The sequence below is a fragment of the Ptychodera flava genome, chromosome 3 (assembly GCF_041260155.1).
Source record: "Ptychodera flava strain L36383 chromosome 3, AS_Pfla_20210202, whole genome shotgun sequence".
NCBI classification, from domain to species: domain Eukaryota; kingdom Metazoa; phylum Hemichordata; class Enteropneusta; family Ptychoderidae; genus Ptychodera; species Ptychodera flava.
Genome location: NC_091930.1, coordinates 21881282 through 21907236, shown reverse-complemented (window position 1 = coordinate 21907236; position 25955 = coordinate 21881282). Strand labels below are relative to the sequence as shown.

General features: G+C 37.5%; 1 protein-coding gene across 1 annotated transcript in view; it reads left to right on the top strand.

Moving 5' to 3' along the window:
- The window catches only part of LOC139128334 (titin homolog), a 115306-nt gene that overhangs the window by 3838 nt on the left and 85513 nt on the right, over positions 1 to 25955 (top strand). Inside the window, exons 5-9 of the mRNA XM_070694133.1 lie at positions 4109 to 4198; positions 4648 to 4725; positions 5021 to 5110; positions 6751 to 6828; positions 7095 to 7481. Coding sequence (XP_070550234.1) covers positions 4109 to 4198; positions 4648 to 4725; positions 5021 to 5110; positions 6751 to 6828; positions 7095 to 7481 — 723 coding nt within the window. The remainder of the gene's footprint in view (positions 1 to 4108; positions 4199 to 4647; positions 4726 to 5020; positions 5111 to 6750; positions 6829 to 7094; positions 7482 to 25955) is intronic.

Below are 25955 nucleotides of genomic sequence, written 5' to 3'. Positions count from 1 at the left end.
TCAGTGTTGACAGAAGAGGAGAGAAAAAGAAAGCAAAAGGTTTAATCAAATTTCCTAAACGTTAAAGTAGTAGTAGTAGTAGTAGTAGTAGTAGTAGTAGTAGTAGTAGTAGTAGTAGTAGTAGTAGTAGTAGTAGTAGTAGTAGTAGTAGTAGTAGTAGTAGTAGTAGTAGTAGTAGTAGTAGTAGTAGCTTTTCAAATATCTTTATTTCACGCAGGTCCCTACATACTAGAACTGTAAAACGAAATTTTTACTTTTAAAGGAACCAAAGGAAATATAAGATACAAATAAAAGATAATCACTACCAAGTGATGGTCGGCATTGAAACGAAAACGTCATGAATGATAAAAGTAAATGTCAACAAGAAAGACATATCTTAAACCTATCACATAATAATTCAAAACGGTGACACAACTTAGCGATGGACAAAAAACCGGAACGTTTCCTAAATGTGAAAATCGAGTTGACCATCATGAGTGTCACAAAGAATATCATCAAAAGCCCAGAATAATGTTAAAAGAATATAAATTTTCACGTAGACGACGATACTCAAATTAAATTCTCAATCTGGAGAAAATCTTGCTTTTAAATATGTCCAAAGGATCAACAGGACCCTGGTTCCGAAACACATTTCTTCTTGCTAAATGAATGCACAACTTAGCCATTGTAGAAATGTAAACAATCAGAGACATTGCACGTCTATGAATAAATACAGAGTTTTTAACAGGAGGATTAAGGGACCGTTCAGTTTTTACGGCGGCAAAATCCAGGGGGGGGGGGAATCATACCAATTTTGGAATCCGCGAAGGGGGTCATCGTTTTTTCACTGGTAGGAAAGGGGGTCACCACATTTTCAAAAACATAATACCTACAATAAAGTTCACTTTATGCCATGGCGGGCCGCCAAGGCGGCCAACTACAATAAATATACTTTATGTATTACCCATGACCCTCTTAACGGGCAGACGCCTTTGGCGGCCCACTCCACTTGGGTTTACTTCATGCAATGGCCATGATCGACCCTCTTTACCGGCGGGCCGCCTGCGGCGAACCACTACAATAAATTGACTTTATGTAATACCCGATGACCATCTTAACGGCCGTACGCCTTCAGCGGCCCTGTCCAGTAAAGTTTACTTTATGCAATGGCCATGATTGACCCTCTTTATCGGCGGGCTGCCTGCGGCGGCCTACTACAATAAATTGACTTTATGTAATACCCCATGACCTTTGGTAGCCCACTACAATAAAGTTGACTTTACGTAATGGCCCATGACCCTCTTAACCGGAGGGCTGCCTTTGGTGATTTCAACCATTGCTCGTTGAAGAAAACTAGTACCAGCTACGAACAACATGTGTCGTACTTTACCCGGAATGACAGAATAATTGACCTTTGCTACTCAAAGGTGCAGGATGCCTATTCGTCTGTACAGCTTCCCCCGCTAGGTAAATCTGACCATAATCTTGTTCATCTCTTGCCTAAATACCGTCCTGTAGTTCAAAGAGAACCGCCGAAAACTATCACAGTGAAGCGTTGGTCTCCAGAATCTATCGATTCATTGAAGGCCTCTCTGGAATGTACAAACTGGAACGTATTTTTAGATTCTTCAACATCCATTGACAATTTAGTAGAGACAGTCGGCGATTACATTAATTTCTGCGTGGACTCTGTCGTACCAAACAAAACAGTAAAGATATTTCTAAACAATAAACCGTGGATCTCGAAAAACGTAAAGTCTTTGGTCAACAGAAAGCGACTACTCCATGCCAGGAAAAATAAAGATGAACTCAAAGTAGTTCAAAAGGAACTGAAAAATGCCATCCGAAAGGAAAAACGAGCGTACAAGGAAAGAATTGAAGAGAACTTTATTGGCAATAATATGAAACGTACTTGGCATGGTCTTACACTTATGAATGGAAATAACAAAGCGAACAACAGTACTAATCTATGTCCACAGAATAACAATACTTATGCATGCAAACTCAATTTATTCTATAATAGGTTCGACTGTCATGATTTTTCCAGTGAACACATACAAATACGAAACCACCTTGGGTGCAATGATGATGCCCAGTTCTTCTCGACGAATGAGGAGGAGATGAACAAATTATTCAATAATGTAAACCCAACAAAAGCATCCGGTCCCGATAGAATATCTCCACGAGTACTTAAAATATGTGCAAATCAACTTGCCAACATATTTTCCATCATTTTCAATATTTGTTTCAAAAGTAATTCTCTTCCTGAAATATGGAAACGGTCATGTATAATTCCACTGCCTAAGAAATCGGTTGTTTCAACTATGAATGACCTTCGTCCTGTTGCTCTGACGTCAGCGCTTATGAAAGTTTGCGAGCGCATTGTACTTACCCGACTTAATACTTTTGTTAAAGATTTTATTGATCCATATCAATTTGCGTACAGGAAGAACAGAAGTACTGATGATGCAATTTTATTGGTTCTTCACAATATTTTTTCACACCTTGATCATGCCGGTAAATCTGTTCGTGTTATGTTCTTTGATTTCTCAAGTGCATTCAATACCATTCAGCCACATCTGTTAGTTCAAAAATTACTGAGAATGAAGGTCCCCACAAACATGATCGCCTGGATCTTTAATTATCTAACAAACAGGTCACAATATGTTCGATTACGAGACATCAAATCAAACATCATTAGTTCTAACACAGGTGCACCCCAAGGTACTGTCCTAGCCCCATTTCTTTTTACCTTATACACGGCAGACTGTCGTAGTTGCACTGAGACCTGTCCACTTGTCAAGTTTGCAGATGACACAAGTTTGGTAGGCAAAATTAGCCAGGACAATCATTTTCAGTATATTGATGAAATTGATCGCTTTGTACAGTATTGTAAAGAAAATTACCTGCATCTTAATGTAAAGAAGACCAAGGATATGCACATTGACTTTAGGAGAAATGCGAAAAAACCTGACCCCATTTTAATAGACGGGGCCGAGGTTGAGAGAACTAGTACATATACATATCTTGGTACAAGACTAGATGACAAACTGAAGTTTTGTGATAACGTTGATTTTATCATAAAGAAAACTAATAGTCGCATGTACTGCCTTCGTAAATTAAGATCATTTGATGTTAATCGAAAACTCCTTTCCATGTTTTACAATGCTTCAGTTTTGAGTATTCTCTCCTTTGGCATTGTCTGCTGGGGTGATGTGATTTCTGTTCATGACAAGGGCAGGTTGGAGAAAATCGTTAAGAAAGCCAGTAGAATTATAGGGGAAAACCAGGCATCCATTCAAGACCTGTATAGCAGACGACTTACTGATAAAGTGAGACATATATTATCTGACACGACTCATCCCTTGTACAATGACTTTGACAATGAACGTATCGACAGGAGTGGACGACTGAGAATACCACGAACAAATACAAAGCGTTACAAAATGTCTTTTGTTCCGAGAGCAATTTCGGTCTATAATTCAGAATTTTTTCATAGAAGCTAAGGACCACGCACATGACCATTCGCATATCTTCTTAACATGCAGAGATGTATGTATATATGTGCATGCTTTTATGTCTACCTGTCTTTCTTACTGTATGTATTTTTAGTGCTATGTTTTTAAGTAGTTTTCATTTGTGGTGACTTGCTTCTGTTTTATCTTTGTGGCGAGCAATCCAATTTCCCAACGAGGATTAATAAAGATAATTATAATAATAATAATAATTATAATGTAAAATCATATATATCTTCCAGTGCAAGAAGACAGTAGAGAGAGTCTGTCAAACATAAGAAAAAGAAACAGAGAGGAAAGCACGATGCTGGTTTTCAGGGTAAGTCAATCACTCTTTCATATCTGGAACATGATTGGCTTAGCTTAATATTATGCAGTCGTATATATGGCCAAAATTCCCCAGACAATTTACCAGAATGATGCAAATGAAATTTATGAATATTAAGATTATTGTTGCGATGTGCCTAATCAATACATGTTTGCCTATCCCAGACAATGTACCCACAAGGGAGATATATTAGTTTTAAGGGAAACAAGTAAACTACATAATTATTTTATTTTATAAAAAACGTGATCAACTTAGATAATTATTGTGTGTTTTTTCTATGTAACAGAGAAAAAATTCTCAAAGGGTTCTGCAAAAGGCACGCCAAGGACTGGCACTGCATTTCCGCTTTCCAAGAAACGTAGAAAGGAAAGAAAACGTGAGTTAAATTTTCACAGCGGCATATACTAATAGGAAATAACATATCTAAATAGACCATGATACCTACTAAGTACCATACGCAACCATATAAAATATTAAGGGGCCCGAACCCATTCGTTGGGCCCTTATTGTGTTTGTAGGCGATAAGTATTCCTTTTCTCCTCTCCATTCTCTTCTTCCGTAACATTTTTGCTCACCTAGAACTCGCACATGACCATTCGCATATCTTCTTAACATGCAGAGATGTATGTATATATGTGCATGCTTTTATGTCTACCTGTCTTTCTTACTGTATGTATTTAGTGCTATGTTTTTAAGTAGTTTTCATTGTGGTGACTTGCTTCTGTTTTATCTTTGTGGCGAGCAATCCAATTTCCCAACGAGGATTAATAAAGATAATAATAATAATAATAATAATTATAATGTAAAATCATATATATCTTCCAGTGCAAGAAGACAGTAGAGAGAGTCTGTCAAAACATAAGAAAAAGAAACAGAGAGGAAAGCACGATGCTGGTTTTCAGGGTAAGTCAATCACTTTTTCATATCTGGAACATGATTGGCTTAGCTTAATATTATGCAGTCGTATATATGGCCAAAATTCCCCAGACAATTTACCAGAATGATGCAAATGAAATTTATGAATATTAAGATTATTGTTGCGATGTGCCTAATCAATACATGTTTGCCTATCCCAGACAATGTACCCACAAGGGAGATATATTAGTTTTAAGGGAAACAAGTAAACTACATAATTATTTTATTTTATAAAAAACGTGATCAACTTAGATAATTATTGTGTGTTTTTTCTATGTAACAGAGAAAAAATTCTCAAAGGGTTCTGCAAAAGGCACGCCAAGGACTGGCACTGCATTTCCGCTTTCCAAGAAACGTAGAAAGGAAAGAAAACGTGAGTTAAATTTTCACAGCGGCATATACTAATAGGAAATAACATATCTAAATAGACCATGATACCTACTAAGTACCATACGCAACCATATAAAATATTAAGGGGCCCGAGCCCATTCGTTGGGCCCCTTATTGTGTTTGTAGGCGATAAGTATTCCTTTTCTCCCTCTCCATTCTCTTCTTCCGTAACATTTTTGCTCACCTAGAACTCAAAAATTGCTTCACGTAAACTTCTCTTACTTGCAGGGCTAATAGGTACATATGAGTACTCGTGCACCTGACCCTGAAAATTGGTCACTTGACCTGGCGGCAATATTGGATTTCCCCAAACCTTAAAATGACTTCTCTTGAAGACCTTGGGGTCTGGTCGATTTGAAATTCCGTGTATAGCAAGGATGACATTTGGTCTGTTAATACAATTGCGTGCAGTCATGTAACCTTGGCCGCCATATTGGATTTTGTGAAAATCCTGATTCAATCTTCAAAAAGCTACTTCGCCAGAACAAAAAAAAACTGACTGAACTCAAATTTTACCCGTTTTTGTTATCATCCTTAGTGTAAGCACCTTCAAGTTTGCAAAAAGCATATGGATCGGTCATGTGGTTTGGCCGTCATATTGGATTTGGCGAAAATTGAAATTCAGTCTTTAAAAATCTTCTTTTCCAAAACAAACGCGTTTCATTTGAAATTTTACTTATGCCATCCTTAGTGTGAGCACTATCATATGCATGGTGGTGAAAATCATTTATAGGTTGCATGGTTTGGCAGCTTTATTGGTTTTTGTGTAAAAACCTTTGATTACCAGCAAATAATATTCCAAGATTTGCTTCTCAAGAACCGTCGTGCCATTTGAACTGAAACTGAAAGTATGCTCATATTATCATTAATGTCAGCGCTTTTAAGTTTGCGAAAAGCATATGAGTCGGCCACGTGGTCTGGCGGCCATATTGGATTTTCAAAAAATACCAGAATTTCATCTTTAAAAATCTTTTCTTCCAGAGCCAACACAATGTTTGTACTGAAATTTGTCACTCATATTATCCTTAGTGTGAGCACTTTGAAGTTTGTGAAACATGTCTTAATCGGTCATGTGGTTTGGCAGCCATATTCGTTTCTGCGAAAAACCTAAAACCCTAAAATTACCAGCAAATAATATTAAAAAATCTTCTCCACAGCCACACTACTATTTGAACTGAAATTTTGTTTATATCATCCCTACTGTGAGTACTATCGAGTTTGCAAATATTGGATTTCACAAAAAAACTATAATAACCACGAGATGATATTAAAAATTCTTCTTTACAATAACCAAAAGTCCATTGAAGCTAAACATTTGCACCTGGTATCATCAGTGCAAATACTTTCAACTATTGCAACAGCTTGGCCGAACCAACGCTGCTTGCGGCTTTAATTTATAACATCTATCTTTTCTTTAAAAGATCCATTGCTTTGCAAGCTATGATATCAACATAACTGTGACACAAATATTCACTTGCAAAGTGTCCGAGAGATAGACTGCAAGTTTCCTTTCTTATGAAAATACAAAATATATTTAAAAAATGTTCTAGTTTTAGCAGTTGTAATATTTGCTACGTTGCTGAAAGGGGTTGTCCTTTTTTTCTTGTTGTTTCTTTTAACTAGCTAAAACTAATAAGGAACCAGACACTCGTATACTCTCGAAACTATGGACACAGAAAAACAAACGAAAGAGAGCCGAGGGTAAGTATTTCTGAAAGTTCTATTATGCAAGACACATCGTAAATATAACTAAGGAAAACCTCATACATTACACAATATACACAACATACACTCTAAAAAGTATCAAAGAAAAAACTCAATAAACATTACACAATTCACAACTCTATAAAAGTATAACTCAAAATTTAGTCTTTGATTACTGTCTTTGATTATTCATGTAACGTCCATAAAACGCATAACACAACTGGACAAGTGCTGTTATATTTCTTCGTAATGTGTAATTATAGGTGAACTTGCAATAACAACAAGAATCGACCGCATCATACCGAAACAGAATAACACAATCGAGGAGGTAGATGCTTCTTTTTATTCTCTAAAGCGGACGAAAGAAAATTCTAAATTGGTTGAAAAGCAACTCAATCATCGCTACAAGACTATGGAAGTGAAACGTACAGAAGGCAATAGTATTTCCTACATCATGGATTGCAAGTCACAAGAAGATCTTGAATCTTTTATGGAAGACTATTCAAGTGGACGTCTACATGGAATGATGGAGAGTACATTTTTGTATAACGAACTGCTAAATGACATTGGAGCCATTTACATATCACTGGAAACTTCAATTGATTATGAAGAATATCTGTTGTGTGAAGAAGAGTTGGCTCTCATGGCAGGTTGGTTGATTCTATGCAATAAATGAATTTCACTGACCAGTATAACAAAAAGTTTTCATGGACACTGATCCAAGTCTTGCAAAGATTCCTATAGTCATTTTGTGATACACTTTGCCCAATATATCACCTCTTCTTTGCCTGTTTTTCAGATGCAAATTTACATCAATTGGACTCAGGAGACCAAAATACTTCAGCTGGTAACAACTTCGCAGGGTTGGTAGGCCTTCACCAAATGTCACATGAAGACATCGTTGAGTTAAACAAAAAAGTACAATGTGAGATAAATAAAACAAAGATACGTAACAATGTATTGGAGCAATCCACAGGCAAGGCAGCAACTGACAAAACCCTCTTGCAAGCCATTCCGCGTCAGCAAGATGAGGACACTGAGCTAAAGTCACTTCTCGACGACATCATTGCGATGAAAGGTGAACTGCAAAAGATGAACACAAACCATAACAATTTGATTTGTAACATGAACGAACTTTTCCGAAAAGCTGGGGCCATTATCAATGAAGCTGATATTTCATTGGAGATGAAACAGAACTTATTGATGACATTTAAGAAGTTCATACCCCTAGACAATAAGGAAGCTGGAGACCCGGATGCAAAGCTGGTGATAGATGGTGATGTTTTCATGGAATATGTGGAGAATACTGTTCATGATGTTGAAATTTCAGTTGAAACTAAACAGGAAATAATTAAGCAATTCAGGGGATTCGTCGACACCAAGGTAGGAACGACGACCGTTGTAACTTCTTTGGCTGCAAAGCAAGAAGAATTGCGTGCACACATCAACCTGATAGAGGAACTGATACATCTCCACCGTCAGTTGAGGGACGTTGAGAGAGGTATGTTTATCATTAAACTTTTATGTGAATAGGAGCTGTTTAAGGGTAATTTAATAAGCGAGTCTGCATTGAGAAAACAGTCACAAAAAGAATACCAACATGTTCATGATTATCACAGCCAGAGTACCATAACTCAAAAAGACTACTTGAGAATTCGAGATGGTTACAGGTCTGTAGTAAAACTAGATGGTAACACAGACAAACATTTTAATCTTACCATTAAAAAAATAATTTATTTTCAACACATTGGCAACACAAAATTCAATTTTCAATGTACGATGTTTTCAATCAGATTTGAACTCACAACATACGGCACCTAGTCACCTAGCGGAGAAGCCACAGACAAAACCACTCAGCCAAATCCAAAATCTCAAAAATGTTGGTTTAATAACCAACTTAAGTTATAATTTTTCTGACTGTGACCCTTCCACACGCTGTAGAGTTCGTGAAGTACTAACGCTCATACGCTCACAATCACACATCACACACAAACTTTATCAAAGTGAACGTAATGAATACATCTCTTAAACTGGGCAAAAGACATGCGTGTGCCAGCAGGCCTATTTGATCCTGTACTAGCTAATGTAATTAGTCTTTAAAACTTTGATATGAGTCCTACTCGATTTAGCCAAGCAAGACTAAGCCTAAGCACTCTCCAATGAGTATCTACAGGTATTGCTGAAATGAGTCATCACTGCAAGTGATGACTTGTAGAGATCAATGCACATTGATATTATTTATTTCTTTGCTTTGGCATCTTGACTTTGTAATATTTCAAAATATGTTTACAATCAAGATATCAGTCTGCATTTTAATGTAAATAGACTATGATCTTTCCAAACTGGTCTCACATACAACTTGTTGCTATGATAAACACACTAACTGTAAAGAGTTCTTAAATATGCAAATGAGCTCAAAACTGGTATGTCTCACTCATAAAAACTTTCGCGTGACCATAATTAACTATTGTAACTCAGAAGTCCAATAAAACATTAGTGAATTCAGAAGAAACCGAATGTACATAGACACACAATTATTTATACATAAATATATACACTAGGCAAAATGCTTGATATACAACAATATATACACATATACTGATTCTGTAAATTTGTCAAATACATTAAGTATACGCTTACCGGTACGTACCGGTACACTAATAAAATACACAAGTAGAGTGCACACTTGTTGTGCAAACGTCTGCATTACAATTATATATATCAAGTATTTTGCCATATATATATATATATATATATATATATATATATATATATATATATATATGCACAAACACATATGATAAGCTGATGGATTTTATTTACATCACATTCTTATTCCATCACTGGACAGTTTTATCCCTTCTACAGCATTTGCATTAGCTTCAAATTACTGTAGCACAATCGACAATTGGCCTAAAACAAGCAAAAAGTGCCCTCATGAGTGAGACTCGATATTGTGAGATTTAAACAGTCTCTTACAGTAAAAGAATTTTTTGAGATGTGTGATATTCAATTTTTAAATGGACTTTTATGAACTGACTGAATATGTTCCATGACCCTGGACCTTGACATCGAGCCTTACAAGTTCCATGCGATCACCAAATCTTAAAAGGGATTTTGCATCACCGTTCAATATTCCATGAATATTGAGAAAGTAATGTTTTCAGCAGATTGAATAAATAGATACCCTTGAGTAATTTTGAAATTGTGGGCAGCTGTCAATCATAAAATATGGGTGTAAGCATACAGAAAACAAGGACACTGAGCCAAAAAACTAAAAAATGAAGCTTAAGTCTTATTATTCTTGATTCAGTATAAAGAAAGTGCAAATTTAACACATTCAGGAATAACGCAGCTAATGAAACAACTAATGTTGCCATGGTGACCTGCAGTCAAAACACAGACATTATGTGAACAATATTTGAAAAAAGGGACAACAAAATTATGTAAAAACCAAAAAACTAAATTGCATACATTGAAATACCAGTACATACATTTACATCAAAATATGTGCTGGAAGGTACAAAATTACTTTTCTATGTGATATGATACGCTCTATGGATTTCTAAGATAATTAGAGGTTATTACCCAATATCGCCTGTTCCTGTGTCGTATCAGCATGAGTGTCATTTGTGCTGCGTCAGACACGAGACGAAGTCGAGTGTCTGACGCAGCACAAATGACACGAATGCTGATACGACACAAGGAACAGGCGACATTGGGTAATAACCGATTTATCATATACCCATGCCCATAATTTTAGGGAATTTTTACTAATAGAACGAAAAACCTTTAATTTTAAGGCTTTACTTTATTACGCCTTGCGCATAAATATCAGAATGTTTATGTGAACAGGCTTCATTCATAAAGTATACGACGAAGATGTCAACATCATCACGGGCGACATCGCTGCAAGTCGTCCATATCTCAATGAAACCCAAGGTGAAAGACACAGGGATACAAAAATCATCATACAGAAGGAACATTTTAAGGTGCAATATGCCATTACAACTGTAACCGATCAAAAACTGCTCAGCTTTAAATCTATCCTGATTTCGATAGTCGTACGGCACGGAGCTCGCGCGGAGAGGGGACGCCATTTTGTTAGTTTACCTTTAGAGTTGCCATGTCAACAGTCGTCGCGCGCGCCACATTGCTGTCACGCCACGCGCTCACTACCTGTTCGGTGGAGACCGTGCACAGTGCCGGCGCCGTGCGAACGGCAGAATGTTTGCTAGAACTTGACCAAAAAAAATACCATGGGAAAACATTTCAAGACTCAACGTGATATTTCCGTATTTTGCAACCAGAAATACCTGTGTTCCTATAGAAGCCCGTCAAGTTTTTACGTCGGCGACATCGCTTCGCAGGCGGGGAGCAGCAGCCATTTTGTTGTTTACGTTGTTTACCAACAAACTGCTAATGTAGTTCGGGAAAACTCTAAAACTGATGACGTTCATCGTGCATATCTCGACGTTTACCTTGAAATATCACGGCTGATATTTTACGTTGAACGTCACTAGGATGTAGCAATATGGGCATGGGTATATGATAATTAGAGGTTATTACCCAATATCGCCTGTTCCTGTGTCGTATAAGCATGAGTCACATTTGTGCTGCGTCAGACACGAGACAAAGTTGAGTGCGTGACGCAGCACAAACGACACTCGAATGCTGATACGACACAAGGAACAGGCCATATAATAACCAATTTATCATATACCCATGCCCATAACTTTACTAATAGTACAAAAATCCTTAAATTTTGAGGCTCACTTTATTACGCCTTGCGCATAAATATTGGAATATTTATGTGAACAGGCTTCACTCATAAAGTACCAGTATACGACGAAGCCAACATCACACGCGACATCGCTGCATTAAGTCCTCTATATCTCAATGAATACCAAGAGGAAAGACACCGGCATTCAAAAATGTTCATACAGGAGAAACCTTGTAAGGTGCAATATGCTATTACAATTGTAACCAATCAAAAACTACCCTCAGCTTTAAATCTATCCTGATTTTGATCAAGCTCGATCGTAGTATGGCACGGAGCTCGCACAGAGAGAGCTGCCATTTTGTTTGTTTACCCTGAGAGTTGCCATGTCATCAGTCATTGCGCGCGCGACATCGCTTCACACCACGTGCTTACTACCTGTTCAGGGGTAGACTGTGCACAGTGCCGGCACCGTGCAAACGGCAGAATGTTTGCTAGATCTTGGCCAAAAATATACAAGAACTTTTACAGGAAAACCATGGGAACACATTACAACACTCAACATGTTATTTCCGTATTTGGCAAACAGAAATACCGGGCTCGTGTTCCTCGGAGCCCTTGATTACTTACGTTGGCGACATCGCTTCGCATGTGGGAAGCGGCAGCCATATTGTTAATTTATGTTGTTTACCGACGAACTGCTAATGTACGGTAGTCCTGGAAAACTCCAAAACCGATGACACTTAATGTGCATATCTCGACGCTTACCGGGAAATATCACAGCTGATATTTTACACTGAGCACCACTAGAATGAACCAATATACCGGTAGGCATGGGTATATCATAAGGAACAATATATTTTTTGACAGTGAAAACATTGCCAGACAGAGCCCAGAACGCTCTTCCAAAGTCTGTCTCAAATTTCTTATATCTTGCTTAGTTTTTGTTTTTTTGAGCAGTTTTAAAGAAATCAACTAGGTTCAATTAACTGCTCTGGAAGTTTTTCTGGCATAAAAATTGTTTAAGAAGGTTTAAAAAAATTCTGAGACACCTTTTGGAAGATCATTAGGACCGCTTGCACTCACAAAAATCGGGAAAAACCGATGTTTGAAAGGTTTTACCTGTCACGTATTATTTATGTAAACAATGGTGACACTATGGTAACCAAAATGTTCCCCTATATCTAAGCTTTCTGAAAATATATAATTTACATTTTTTTGAGCTTATTAATCACTAGAGAATTGTTAATTGTTTGTCTTTGAACTTAAAATCATTTATCATACTATTCTCAGAGAACACTCTCTAAGCCTGGTATGTTGGCTGTTTCTACAAACTTATCCAATGAAAGCAAGATATCATTTCACTGCGCTACTTGAATGAAGTCAGAAGTCATGAATAGCTTGAAAAGGTCATTGAAGCTGATCAGACATGAACCAGTATTTATATAACCAGATTTTGTGGAATGGCTGAGATTCGCCTTTGTTGTATGGTGATAAGTTCAACTCATTTTTTGTGACCAACAAGTTCTTTGCAAACCAAAAATTGTGAACAAGCAGAATATGCATATCTCTCAATTAATTCTGTCCCTTATAGAACCTGTGCTTGTGTCCAGAAAGCTCTTGTGCCTCCTGTGTTCTAAAACGTATATACTAGAGAGTTCAATTCCACTTCTTTTCATGTAAACTGAATATGTTTGTACATTTAACACAAACCTTTGTTTAAGGTTCCATTTGCTAGGTATAGGAACTACAGGAATTGTGGGTATCTGTGCGTATTATCTCATCAATAGCTTAACTTGATGTCACCGCTGACCAGGCCTCCAGTAGTTTTTATGCACATAAGTGTTTGCATCATTATAAATATGGCTGTTATACAGGTGGCGTATCCTTCTGACAACATCTCTGTACAAAGGAAAAGAACAACAAAGTGTCAATTATCATTGTTAAAATCAAACACTGTTATCATTCAAATTTCAACGGTATATTATGCATTTGGTGGCAATTTAGTTACTCATCAAACTCATAAAGGCAAATCTTTGTTTTATATGAGAATCATTTCTTAATTTTATTCAGTCAACCTGGAGGTTTTTCACTTATCAGTGCATTGTCTGCCATCACTACCAAAATGCTTCACTTTGGTGTTGACTAGTTAATTTAAGATAATGGTATAGATGGTTGAGTGGTGGAATCTTCATTCTTAGGGTCCTCCATTTTTCTAGTTTTGCCCCTTTGGGATGACACAGGTTCAAGGGACAAAGTCAGCCATTTGTCATGAACTTTGTTTGATACGAGATATTACTTATAAATATTGATTGACATGCTGAAAGATTTTAAATGAATAGGTGACCATGCATATATTCTACCCCAGTTTTAGACATGATAAATGAAACCATTGCAACAGTGAATTAATGGTCATGAGTCATTAATTCATTTTCGCAATGTTTTCATTAATCGTGTCTAAAACCAGGGGTGAATATAAGCATGGTCACCCATTCATTCAAAAATCTTTCTGCATGTCAAACAATATAAGTAGTATCTCGTATCAAACAAATTCTTGAAAAATGGCCAGCTTTGTCCTGTTAAGGAATGTCAAAAGGGTCATCCCTTTACATTTTATTTTAAAACTTTTATTGAAATATTTTCTTCCTAACATGCCATAAGACAGATGAATGAAAAAAAAGTGTTCATTGGTCCAGCTATGGCTATAAAATTTAACTAAACTATTCATATGAGTTTGATGTTGCTATGACAGCAGCACATCATAAAATTATATGCTTGATTGTCAATGAAATGACATAATATGTTATCACAGCAAGGCCATGCATAGCAATGAATTTGAATGGTCACAATTTCTACTATAACAGAATTAATGAGAAAATTATATTACTTCTAAAGGCACCATTTTGAGTAGTGGGGAAAAAACAAACTAAATTGATTTATAAGAACTGTAAAGACCATGAAAATATCCTAAAAGTTACAGTACTTCTTATCTAAGGTTTATTTCTATATACTGTTACAATATCATTGAAATTACCAATACTAACAATTTCAAAGCCAGAGAAAAGGAATTAACACTTCTGAAGACATCATATTTGGACCAAAAGTGACTAATAATAACCTTACTATGAGATTACAATGTTGTAAATAGCATTAAAATTTCAACATACAGAAAAGCCTGCAAGAACTTGCCAACAATATTTCATTTTAAGCTGTTGACTGGATTTTCATAAGTAGAATATTTTACCAAAATCAAGACAATTTAATGATATGCTCTCCAAACTGGGAAATAACAGATATAAATGAAGTAATTTTTATGATAGAATGATATGATATAGAAAATATTATACATGATCTGCTAAAACAGAAAACAACAGGTGGACTATAAAATGAAAACAAATATAAAAACAATTTACAAAAAGCCAATGTATTCGTTAATCTTTGATTTTGATATATTTTTGATAAAAAATGTTTAACTCATTTGCATATCAATGAGGCTAGTATGCTCATTTGAATAAAGGCTTTGCTCCATGCTATGATACTTTGTCACATCAAATACTCAACATATATTTTCACTAGTTTTCAAGCTTTTGTAGTGTACAAACAGCCCTTTTAAGTATGTCATTTACATCAACTTCAGTGGTGGTTCTACAGTTGAAATGCTTGCATATATGCAGTTTAACTTGTTAGAAAACAATCTGTGTACAGCTGATAACACACCTGACTGGATGATCAAAAATAATTGTTAACAACCCAGGCAGTGTATACCGGTATGTCTTAATCACAACGCTATAATACATCTTTGTGTATGTATTGTTGAGATAATGTAAACCAGTCAGCAAACTGATTTTGATCGATTAAAAGCATACTCTAAGTGATTTCAAATTTAAGACTGCATTCAACCAAACCTCCAGTCGTGCTGTTGATGAAATACATTGAAGGACGTAATTCAAGGTCATTCAAGGTCATAAAATATGGGCATGTTGGTCACAGAGTACTCCATTACTGCTGGTAATTAAATCGTGTACAACATGCTTTTTGAATACCATTTCATCATTGTGGAAATTGCAACATGGCTGTATGTTAAACAGTAGTCAATTGAAATGTAACAACCAATTCTACAGTACCATACTCAGTCTCCGACTTGTCATGACATGCGTAAAGTTACAGTTCAAATGATTGGTTGTTTCTGGGAAGGAGAAGTTTGAATATTTTTTTATGTTTATGATAAGGGGTCAGACTTACATGAAGGTCATCGATAGACTGAGGACAGAGAAGGGTGGTATTTGTGAATACAGATATGAGTGATGGACGGCCTAATTTTCTCCAAAATACTGTGATGGCCTTATGGCACAGACTTCACGTTCAGATAATAATCACTAAATCAGTACAATATGGGTGGAATGCCAGCATTTTCACCATCCTACTTAATATAGTGAAGGACAATTTTTCAGTGCAGAATATGGGGAAGACTGATTAATTTCACTACAGATTAGGGTGAAGGACAGATTTGTCACAGAATAATACGAAATTGGAATGTTTGAAACTCAGAAGTTTGCCAGTATTTCAGTGACTGCAAGGGAAGCCTTGATAATATATACTATATATTATCAAGGCTTCCCTTGCAGTAACTGAAATATTGGCAAACTTCTGAGTTTCAAACATTAGTAAATATACTTGTGTGCAGACAATGAATTACATGCAGCTGTAAATTCAAGATAAAATGCAGACATTGAGAATCATGGAATCCACACATTCTTTCACTTATTTTCTTTATGATATTTGTGATTATTTCTAAAAAAGACACGTATCACAGTCCCTCAAAATAGTCACATCTCCGCATAAAAACCTTCCATTGAAACGTCTGATCAATTGATCACACACTGCCATTCATACCTGAACATTGCCTACCTGTTGTGATGAACTCATTAGATGATCAAATCAGTCAGTCAATAACTCCTGATATATTTGTGAAACACACCACACTGCTTTATGATAAAACTAACAGTGTTTACTGCAAATGAAACAAAACCACCGGGAAAACTGCATGACAAATACAAGAAATCTCAAAACGTCTCTAAAAGATAACTCATGCCCAGGGGATCATGGGAGAATGATACAAGCCAATGGGGTGGAAAAGAACAGATGACGAAGCATGTGTAGGGTATGACAAGGTACTCGGGCCCATGGTGATATTATAATACGCAAGTCTGGTAAGAGTTAGACAATTGAAGAACGAAACAAATAATGAGACATGAGACGAAGACAGGTGACTCAAGAACCAAGGGGATCATTAATTGTAATATGATATGAGCCTGGGGAGCCAGACACACTCTTATAGACAGATGACTCAAGCCCAGGGGATCACTGTGATGTGATATGAGCCTGAGAGTCAGACTGGTGGGAACGGAATAGATGAACAAAACAGACGATAAAGCATTGTGGGGTGTGACAGGGGACTCAGGCCTAGGGGATCATGGTGACATAATACAAGCCAGGGAGGATTAATTAAGACTGGTGGAGAACAGAACAAACGGTGAACATGCGTGAAATGGTATGAGCCCAGGGGAGACAAGACAGGTGGTGAATGGAATGGGCAGTAACAAACCCACAGGTATACGGTACTTATGGAGGCAGGTGACTCAAACCCAGGGGATCATTGTGATATGATATGAGCCGGGGGAGGGGGGTTTAAACAGGTGGAAATGGAACGGACAGTGCAAAATGTATGGGGTATAGACAGGTAACTGAATTGATTCTGAGGATCACTACGATATGATACACGACTATGGGAGGAGTCAGACAGGTGGAAAACTGATCAGACTACCCGTATGGAAACATCCCAGTGTTCTCCACAAATAAAAAAAATAAGTGGGTGGCTAATTTGCATAATCATTTGCATAATATTAACATAATCATTTGCATAATATTTACATATAGTTTGTGTTCACCAAAAATTGACAAAACAGTGTACTCATGGAGCAGAGCCCCTCCACTGATTTTTTCAAAATTCAGTACATCCTCACTAAGTTGCATAAGCTCCTACCCTTGTTTACTCAAATAAAGAAAGGTTAGGAGAGTAAAACATACCGTTAAAGTTGGTAAAACTGCTCAGATCAAAGAAACTATTAAAAGATGTAAAACAATGAGATATCGAAGTTCCCGTGACAGCATCGCTAGGAAAATACTACGTTTTTCAGTACGTTTATCAGGGTTCTCTGACAATGCGCACCCCCGGTACCAAAATAGAAGAGTCCCACTCTGATGTCATATCCGCCATTGTTTACGGCATATTTTCATTCACGCACGCGATCTGGGATTTTATTCTCTTCACATGCATTTTCATTTGTTTAAAGCAAGTAACGCTCCATCTGTTAAGAGTTTTTACCGCTGACTATAACAATTTTCATTGCTATGTTGCTGTTTTCACAAGATACTGACCGTTCGATCTTGGAAAGTTGAGTTGCTTTTACGTGCAGCCAACGCATGCCGGTGCAGTGACAGACAGTTCCGTAAGCTATGCTACGCTGTTGATCGGCAGCATACATGTCTTCGTTCCACGTTTACTTTTATTTCAAGATGTGACTCAAACAGAAATTTCACCAAATTGCCACTTCTGTATCTAGGGAATGTGTAATCAGTTTGATTTCAAATTTTTCGTCAAGTAAGAGCAGAAATCGTCGCTGACTTTTGCTGTCTTTTGACTATGGTTTTATATCAATTTTTTCTGTCCTTTACAATTTCTTTGGATGGGTCGGTGGAGTCAAGGGTTGAACAATAGCGTCGCGGGCCGCGACGCTGTTTTGGGCTGGGAGAACCCTGAATTTGAGGGTGTTAAAAGAATGTGTACTTTCTTGGGGGGAAATTTGGTAGAATCAATCGAGACAACACTTAGATCTTGATGCGACCGCACAGTTTATTGTGTCACCGTCCGGGTGGCGGGACGGTGATTGTGTCAATGGGTTGACAAGTCGGTCGAGCTTCTCACGCGGTCTTTCTTCCGCTATGGTCGTCGTGACATATCTTGACGAGGTAATAAAATGACAAATTCACACATACAACAACAGCAAAATGTGCCTTATTGATGTAAATTAACACCTTATTGAAATTAAATACAGAAACAAACAAAAGCACGACATAAAAACATTGCCGTGAACCAAACCCGCCGACCCAGAACAAAGGCTGACGGTGGGTTTCAAGAGCATGGGCGGCCGAAAATTAAACTGGGCGGCGTAGATTTTATCTGGGCGGCCGTGAAATTAAAGTGGGCGCACCGCCCACTTAAAAGGCGCCGTGGAGAACACTGCATGCTAATAGAGTGAAATAATCGCAATCATACCAATCAATAATCCAATAACACTAGGTCAAAATTTGTAAGACAATAGTTGTAAACATAGACACAAAACAGCACAGAACAGACAGTAAATAGACGGTACACAAACAAAGTCAAATTCATGAAAGAAAGATATATGGAAATTCAGGGGATCATGGTGACATGATTATACCAGCGTAGGGGCATTAGACAGGACTGCAGAACGGTAAGGACACTAAAACATTCAAGGGGTTTAGACAGGTGAGTCGAACCCAGGGTGACATGCATTGGATAGAGTAGAACATGTGATAGGCTCAGGGTGCCTGGGGTAGTCAGACAGATGGAGACAAAACAGACGTTGATCGAACAGAGGGGATCATGGTGGTGTAATATGAGGCAGACAGGTAGAGACATAACCGACAGAGAAATGTGCACGTGTAAAGAGATGTGACCTGGAACCCAGGGGATCACGGTGTGTGTCAGACAGCTGGAGAATGTGTCATGGTGTATGTTGGGTGATTGGAGTCCCAGGGATCATTGTGATATGATATAAGCCTAGGGGAGCAGACAGGAGGAGGTATGGTGATTAAGGAAATGAAGCAAATAAACATCGTAAAGCAGTGAACTGAACAGGCAAAGTCAAAAGTCACTGTTAACCAGATGAATGTCAGTACACACAAAGCAATGTCTCTTCAAAACATGTTGCCATCAATGGAAGTGCAAAGTCCATGGTAGCAGGAAATGTCAGTTCCTGGGAAGCAAAGTCCTGCAATGAGCATGTTATCATCAGTGGAATGCATGATGTGAGGAAACTGATGTACAGATATAAAGGCAGTTATGAGAAATTAATAGAAAACTGCAATACTGCTAAGTGAATGACAAAAGAAAAAGTCTATAGTCCACTGCATTGAAAAGCCTGAAGGAAAAACGTTCCTGCAGTCACACTGATTTGCAACTGAAGTGATGTAAATGGTGTGTTTTCAGTGCTGCCATAATGCTGTTTGTGGTAACATATTAAAAATAGAGATGGGTCTGCTGACTGAAATGTTGTATGGACGGTGAGTGAGTTCACTAGCAGGTAGACATTGAGCCATGCAGACTCAATGATAAGATTCAAGCACTGGCTTATTGCACAGGCATTGGTACGAGTATTCCTGGAGGGTCACAGAGCAAATGTATCTTTGTGCTTCAAGAAATGAAGACAGAGTTAATAGTGTAGATACTGTATTGATTCTATTCCAAGTAAGTGCATAGTGATGACTTGTTGAAATGAGTCTGTTTTACATCCTGGTGTTAACTGCCAGTTAATGGGGTTACCTAGCAACTTGACAAAGTAATCACTGTCACAGAACAGCACAAAGTTCTCATACTCACAAGTTGTAGAAAAGGAACAATCAATTTTTAATGATATTTGTGGGATTGTCGGCATGAGTGGTACTGCACGGGGTTTGCTTTGTGGCAATGGTGCATTAGTTCTGAAGTGGTGCATCTAAAAACAAGAACAAAGAATCAGAAATGTTGTAAAAAATGCCAGATGTATGTTCTCTGTACAAATAGCAAATTTCATGCAAGTCTAAACTGTCTAAACAAAGTCTATAATAAAAGTCTAAACAATAAATGCAATGCTGGGGAAAACACTTTTGAAGGCTGGCCATATCAACACACTAAAGAGGGGCTGGATGATGTTAGTATATTGTAAACCAGGAGACAGCCAAAGTAACATGACCAGTACATGTAAAAAACTGCATAAAATAAGCAAATGATAGCGAATTTGATCTCCCAATGCATTTCTTATTTCCAACACAAAATGTAAGTTGCGCCTTATACTGGTAGTGGCACGAGGAAAAAAGGAGACATTGAGTTTTCATTATCAATAGGACCTAACAGACTTAAACATGCCACCAAGATGGGCAGCAAAGAGCACCTAATGACGCACAGTACTGTAGATTTCCCATAATTCATTGCAATTTGTATCCTCAGAGATACCTGAGTGAAGTCTACTATGTCTCCCATGTGTAGACAAATTCACAGACTATTTATCAAAATTTTGAAAATGTACTTTTATGCACACCATTCTTCTCAATTCTCATTTTAAAATAATTTGGAAAATTATGCATAATTGAGAGAGGAGATAGCATTTTTGTGAAATTTGCCAGAGATTGTGTCCTCAGCCATACAGAATAATGTGATGGAAAGTAGGGAGACTAGTTGCACCTGTTTTATGAAACAAAAGGATATTGATTTTTTGCAATGGAAGTGACAAAAGAAATTTGCATGCTAAGTTTTCTCAGAGAATGACCCCTTCAGTTCGTCATAACTTGCTGCCTAAAAAGTATGGCATTTGTAGTACCTGCGGAATGTGACTTTTATGGTTGTTTAGTGGTTATTTTCAAACTTTCACTGAAATATTTAAACGTACTTTTACTAGATATTATTTAAAAACTATGAAGATGCTGCATATCATTGCTTATATGCAGAACTAACGAATTTTTTAGAAAAGTAACCTTCAAGGATACAAATCAAAGAGAATTGAGGGTAATTTATTGTACTGTGTGACGTGAAAGACAGAGAAAGACAATGTTTACATCATACAAGTCAATGCTGACTGGAGTATAGTAATATTTATTACGTAGCATATCCTTTGGATGATATTTCCAAATTCCAATAAAGATCTGCACAAAAATATTAGTGTCTACAAACAGTCTCCTTTCCCTTTACTAGCTTTAATAGGAAACACTTTAATTGCAATCCCTCATCTCTTGACCACTCACAGCAGTTAGTCCATAAACTGCCTAATTATCTACAGTATCAGGGATTACTGATACTTCTGTCATGACAATACTGTCCTCCTCTCTATTCTGTGGTAAAAATATTGTCCTTCAGTCTAAAATTGTGAATGTACTGTTCGTCATCCCATTGTGTATTGAAAATAATGTCCTCAGCATATAACTTTGAAAATATTGTCCTTTACTCAATGCTGCACCATTAACACTGCTTTTTCCGAACCTTATGATAATAGTGTCCTGCAACCTATTCTACAATGGAAATGTCATCCTTCACTGTGCTGTTTGTTGTACTGTCCTCTACCCTGAAATGCTTTCCTTCTTGCTATTCCAGTGTTCTCCCTGAATAAGGTAACAGGGGCGTGGCGCCTTCTTGTAAATTCCGAGCGACCCCTTGCCAAAAATGAAAAAGATTTTTTTTGAAAAATAAAACAATAAATTGCACAGGGAAAAAAAAGCAAAATGCAAGGCTTAGCGTGAGCGTCAATCCTGCAGGCTGCAAACGTAATTCTCATCGATCTTGCAAATCTCGCGAGTTTGTGATGTCATCCGAGACCACTACCCCATGTGCAACTCATTGATGGCAGCCATACTTGCATGGCTCAGGCCGTAACACAGTAGGTGAGGCTACCCACAATTCCCCTTGATTTGTTCACTCAGACATTTTTTGCTAAAGGCTTTTTCAATTTTATCAGTTTCTTAACAATTTTTAACTTACAATTTAAGTTCGGGATTATTTGTTAAAACTATGTTCCAAAATTATTAATTATGTTTAAAATTCAAGAGTAAATTGAATGAGAAGTCAATGTTTGGAGGTGCTAAAAATTGCACACTTGTCAAGATAAAGTTATCAGCAACTAAGATGGTCTCATCATACCACCTGTCAGACATGCAAATTTCCTTTGTTACGAACATTAAAAAAATCAATACCCTTTCTTTTGCCAACACAGATGCAACTTATTCCCTTAGTTTCCTTGAAAATATTGTGTATGGCTGTCAAAAATCTATGTCGACAAAATAACAAAATTGCTATCTGCTCTGCGGAAAAGGGGTTTATCTTCTCATTATTCACAGTGAGAAATCAGAAAATTATGATGATCAGAACTATGTTGCCAGAATTTTGAAATATGGACCGAGGTGTTCTGTGCACAGAAGAAATTTGCTTCAGTTCAGAGAGAGATGTCTGTGTGTACAAATCATGGAGGATTGTGGGTAGCCTCACTTACTGTGCGTAATGTTAGCCACGCGGTCTCTCCATAGGGACTGTGCATTAGGTAACTGACTTAGCTGAGTAAACATGCCTAGAAACTTGAGGGTAGCCAAGGACAGCAGAGTACTGTGAAGTTTTTTAGGAGGTTAGAATTTCGCTTGTGATTCCTTCCCAAAGCATAACAACCTATTTTTAGGCTCGCTCGGACGTGTACATGTATCAGGCTGAGAACACGTAAGCTTTAAGTGTTATGGTGATAATTTTGACATCAATGAATAAATGTATGTCTGTCGCTATGTTTTCCTTTTCAAAACATGTAATCTTCATTGAAATCAGTGAACTGGAATAAAAGTTATGGAACAATGTCTTTTCTTTTCTTTCCTTTGAGTTTTTTATATAAAAAAAATCTGATAAAATACTCTCCAAGTGCCACCAAATAACACCATTTTAATCTCTGTTTTTCAAAAGCTCCAAAGGCAGGAGGGGGAACACCCGCATCACACCACGTCTTCGCCCTCTTGTAAAAAAATCCTGGGGAGAACACTGTATTCTGTTTTATAAGTTCACTCTAGCCTCTTATGATAAAACTATTCTAGGAACAAAGAAACTGCATATATTTGCCATCAGTCATCAATAAAACATTAAAGTCGTAGAATGGTTACATCATTGAACTGTTGAATGCAGGGTGCCAGTGATATCTTAAATTATATTACCATGCCCTAGCCTATGCATTTCAATTGGTTGTGCTGAACCATGTGACCGACCACAAACACACAGTAATGGTTTGTTTACATGCCTGTGAATATGAATATTAACAACTCACAGTATCATAAACATCATAACTTTACACCTAACATGTAAATTGTGATTTGTACAAAGATCATAATCAATCACAAAATAAAATGGAGCCATTTTGGGCAACGTTAAAACACTTTCCAAAAACATCTCCGGATTTGCAAAATTTTTTCAGCACATGATAGTGCTTCACATATTGCACTGAGCTCACATATTCCAGCACATCACTATTCAGTGAATACAGCATTTGTTATACAAATTCTGGGGCCCTGTTGTCATCTACTGTACGTGGGAAATTTTTGAAAATTTTGACAGTTTCTTGGGTTCACTCCCCCTCCAACATTCAAAAACATTGATAGATGTATTAAATAAACAAAAAAAACCCAAACCTATTGCAACCACTGTATAAAATATTGTTATGACAGAAATTTTGCTCAATTGTGGTATTTATTCAAATCAATTTTGAAATACTGCCTACCCACCTAAATTAATTTAATATGCAAATAAGGAAACAGCACAAAGATATCATTGACTGGACAACCCAGACAGCAATGGCCATATTCACCCCTTTTCAATACAACATTGATTGGACAACCCAGACAGCAATGGCCATATTCACCCCTTTTCAATACAACATTGACTGGACAACCCAGACAGCAATGGCCATATTCACCCCTTTTCAATACAACATTGACTGGACAACCCAGACAGCAATGGCCATATTCACCCCTTTTCAATACAACATTGACTGGACAACCCAGACAGCAATGGCCATATTCACCCCTTTTTAATACAACATTGACTGGACAACCCAGACAGCAATGGCCATATTCAACCCTTTTCAATACAACATTGACTGGACAACCCAGACAGCAATGGCCATATTCACCCCTTTTCAATACAACATTGACTGGACAACCCAGACAGCAATGGCCATATTCACCCCTTTTCAATACAACATTGACTGGACAACCCAGACAGCAATGGCCATATTCACCCCTTTTCAATACAACATTGACTGGACAACCCAGACAGCAATGGCCATATTCACCCCTTTTCAATACAACATTGACTGGACAACCCAGACAGCAATGGCCATATTCACCCCTTTTCAATACAACATTGACATGATTGGACAACTCAGACAGCAATGGCCATATTCACCCCTTTTCAATACAACATTGACTGGACAACCCAGACAGCAATGGCCATATTCACCCCTTTTCAATACAACATTGACAGTGATTGGACAACCCAGACAGCAATGGCCATATTCACCCCTTTTTAATACAACATTGACTGGACAACCCAGACAGCAATGGCCATATTCACCCCTTTTCAACACAACATTGACTGGACAACCCAGACAGCAATGGCCATATTCACCCCTTTTCAATACAACATTGACTGGACAACCCAGACAGCAATGGCCATATTCACCCCTTTTCAATACAACATTGACTGGACAACCCAGACAGCAATGGCCATATTCACCCCTTTTCAATACAACATTGACTGGACAACCCAGACAGCAATGGCCATATTCACCCCTTTTCAATACAACATTGACTGGACAACCCAGACAGCAATGGCCATATTCACCCCTTTTCAATACAACATTGACTGGACAACCCAGACAGCAATGGCCATATTCACCCCTTTCAATACAACATTGACTGGACAACCCAGACAGCAATGGCCATATTCACCCCTTTTTAATACAACATTGACTGGACAACCCAGACAGCAATGGCCATATTCACCCCTTTTCAATACAACATTGACTGGACAACCCTGAGACAGCAATGGCCATATTCACCCTTTTTCAATACAACATTGACTGGACAACCCAGACAGCAATGGCCATATTCACCCTTTTCAATACAACATTGACTGGACAACCCACACAGTAATGGCCATATTCACCCTTTTCAATACAACATTGACTGGACAACCCACACAGCAATGGCCATATTCGCCCCTTTTCAATACAACATTGACTGGACAACCCAGACAGCAATGGCCATATTCACCCCTTTTCAATACAATATTGACTGGACAACCCAGACAGCAATGGCCATATTCACCCCTTTTCAATACAACATTGACTTGACAGCCCACACAGCAATGGCAATATTCTTCCCTTTTCAAGACAACATTGACTGGACAATCCAGACAGCAATGGCCATATTCACCCCTTTTCAATACAACATTGACTGGACAAACACTACAACATTGTTAAGACCCCATCAATTATTCTAGAAATACTGTAGAAATTAAAACAGATGTCAGAATTCACTGGACAAA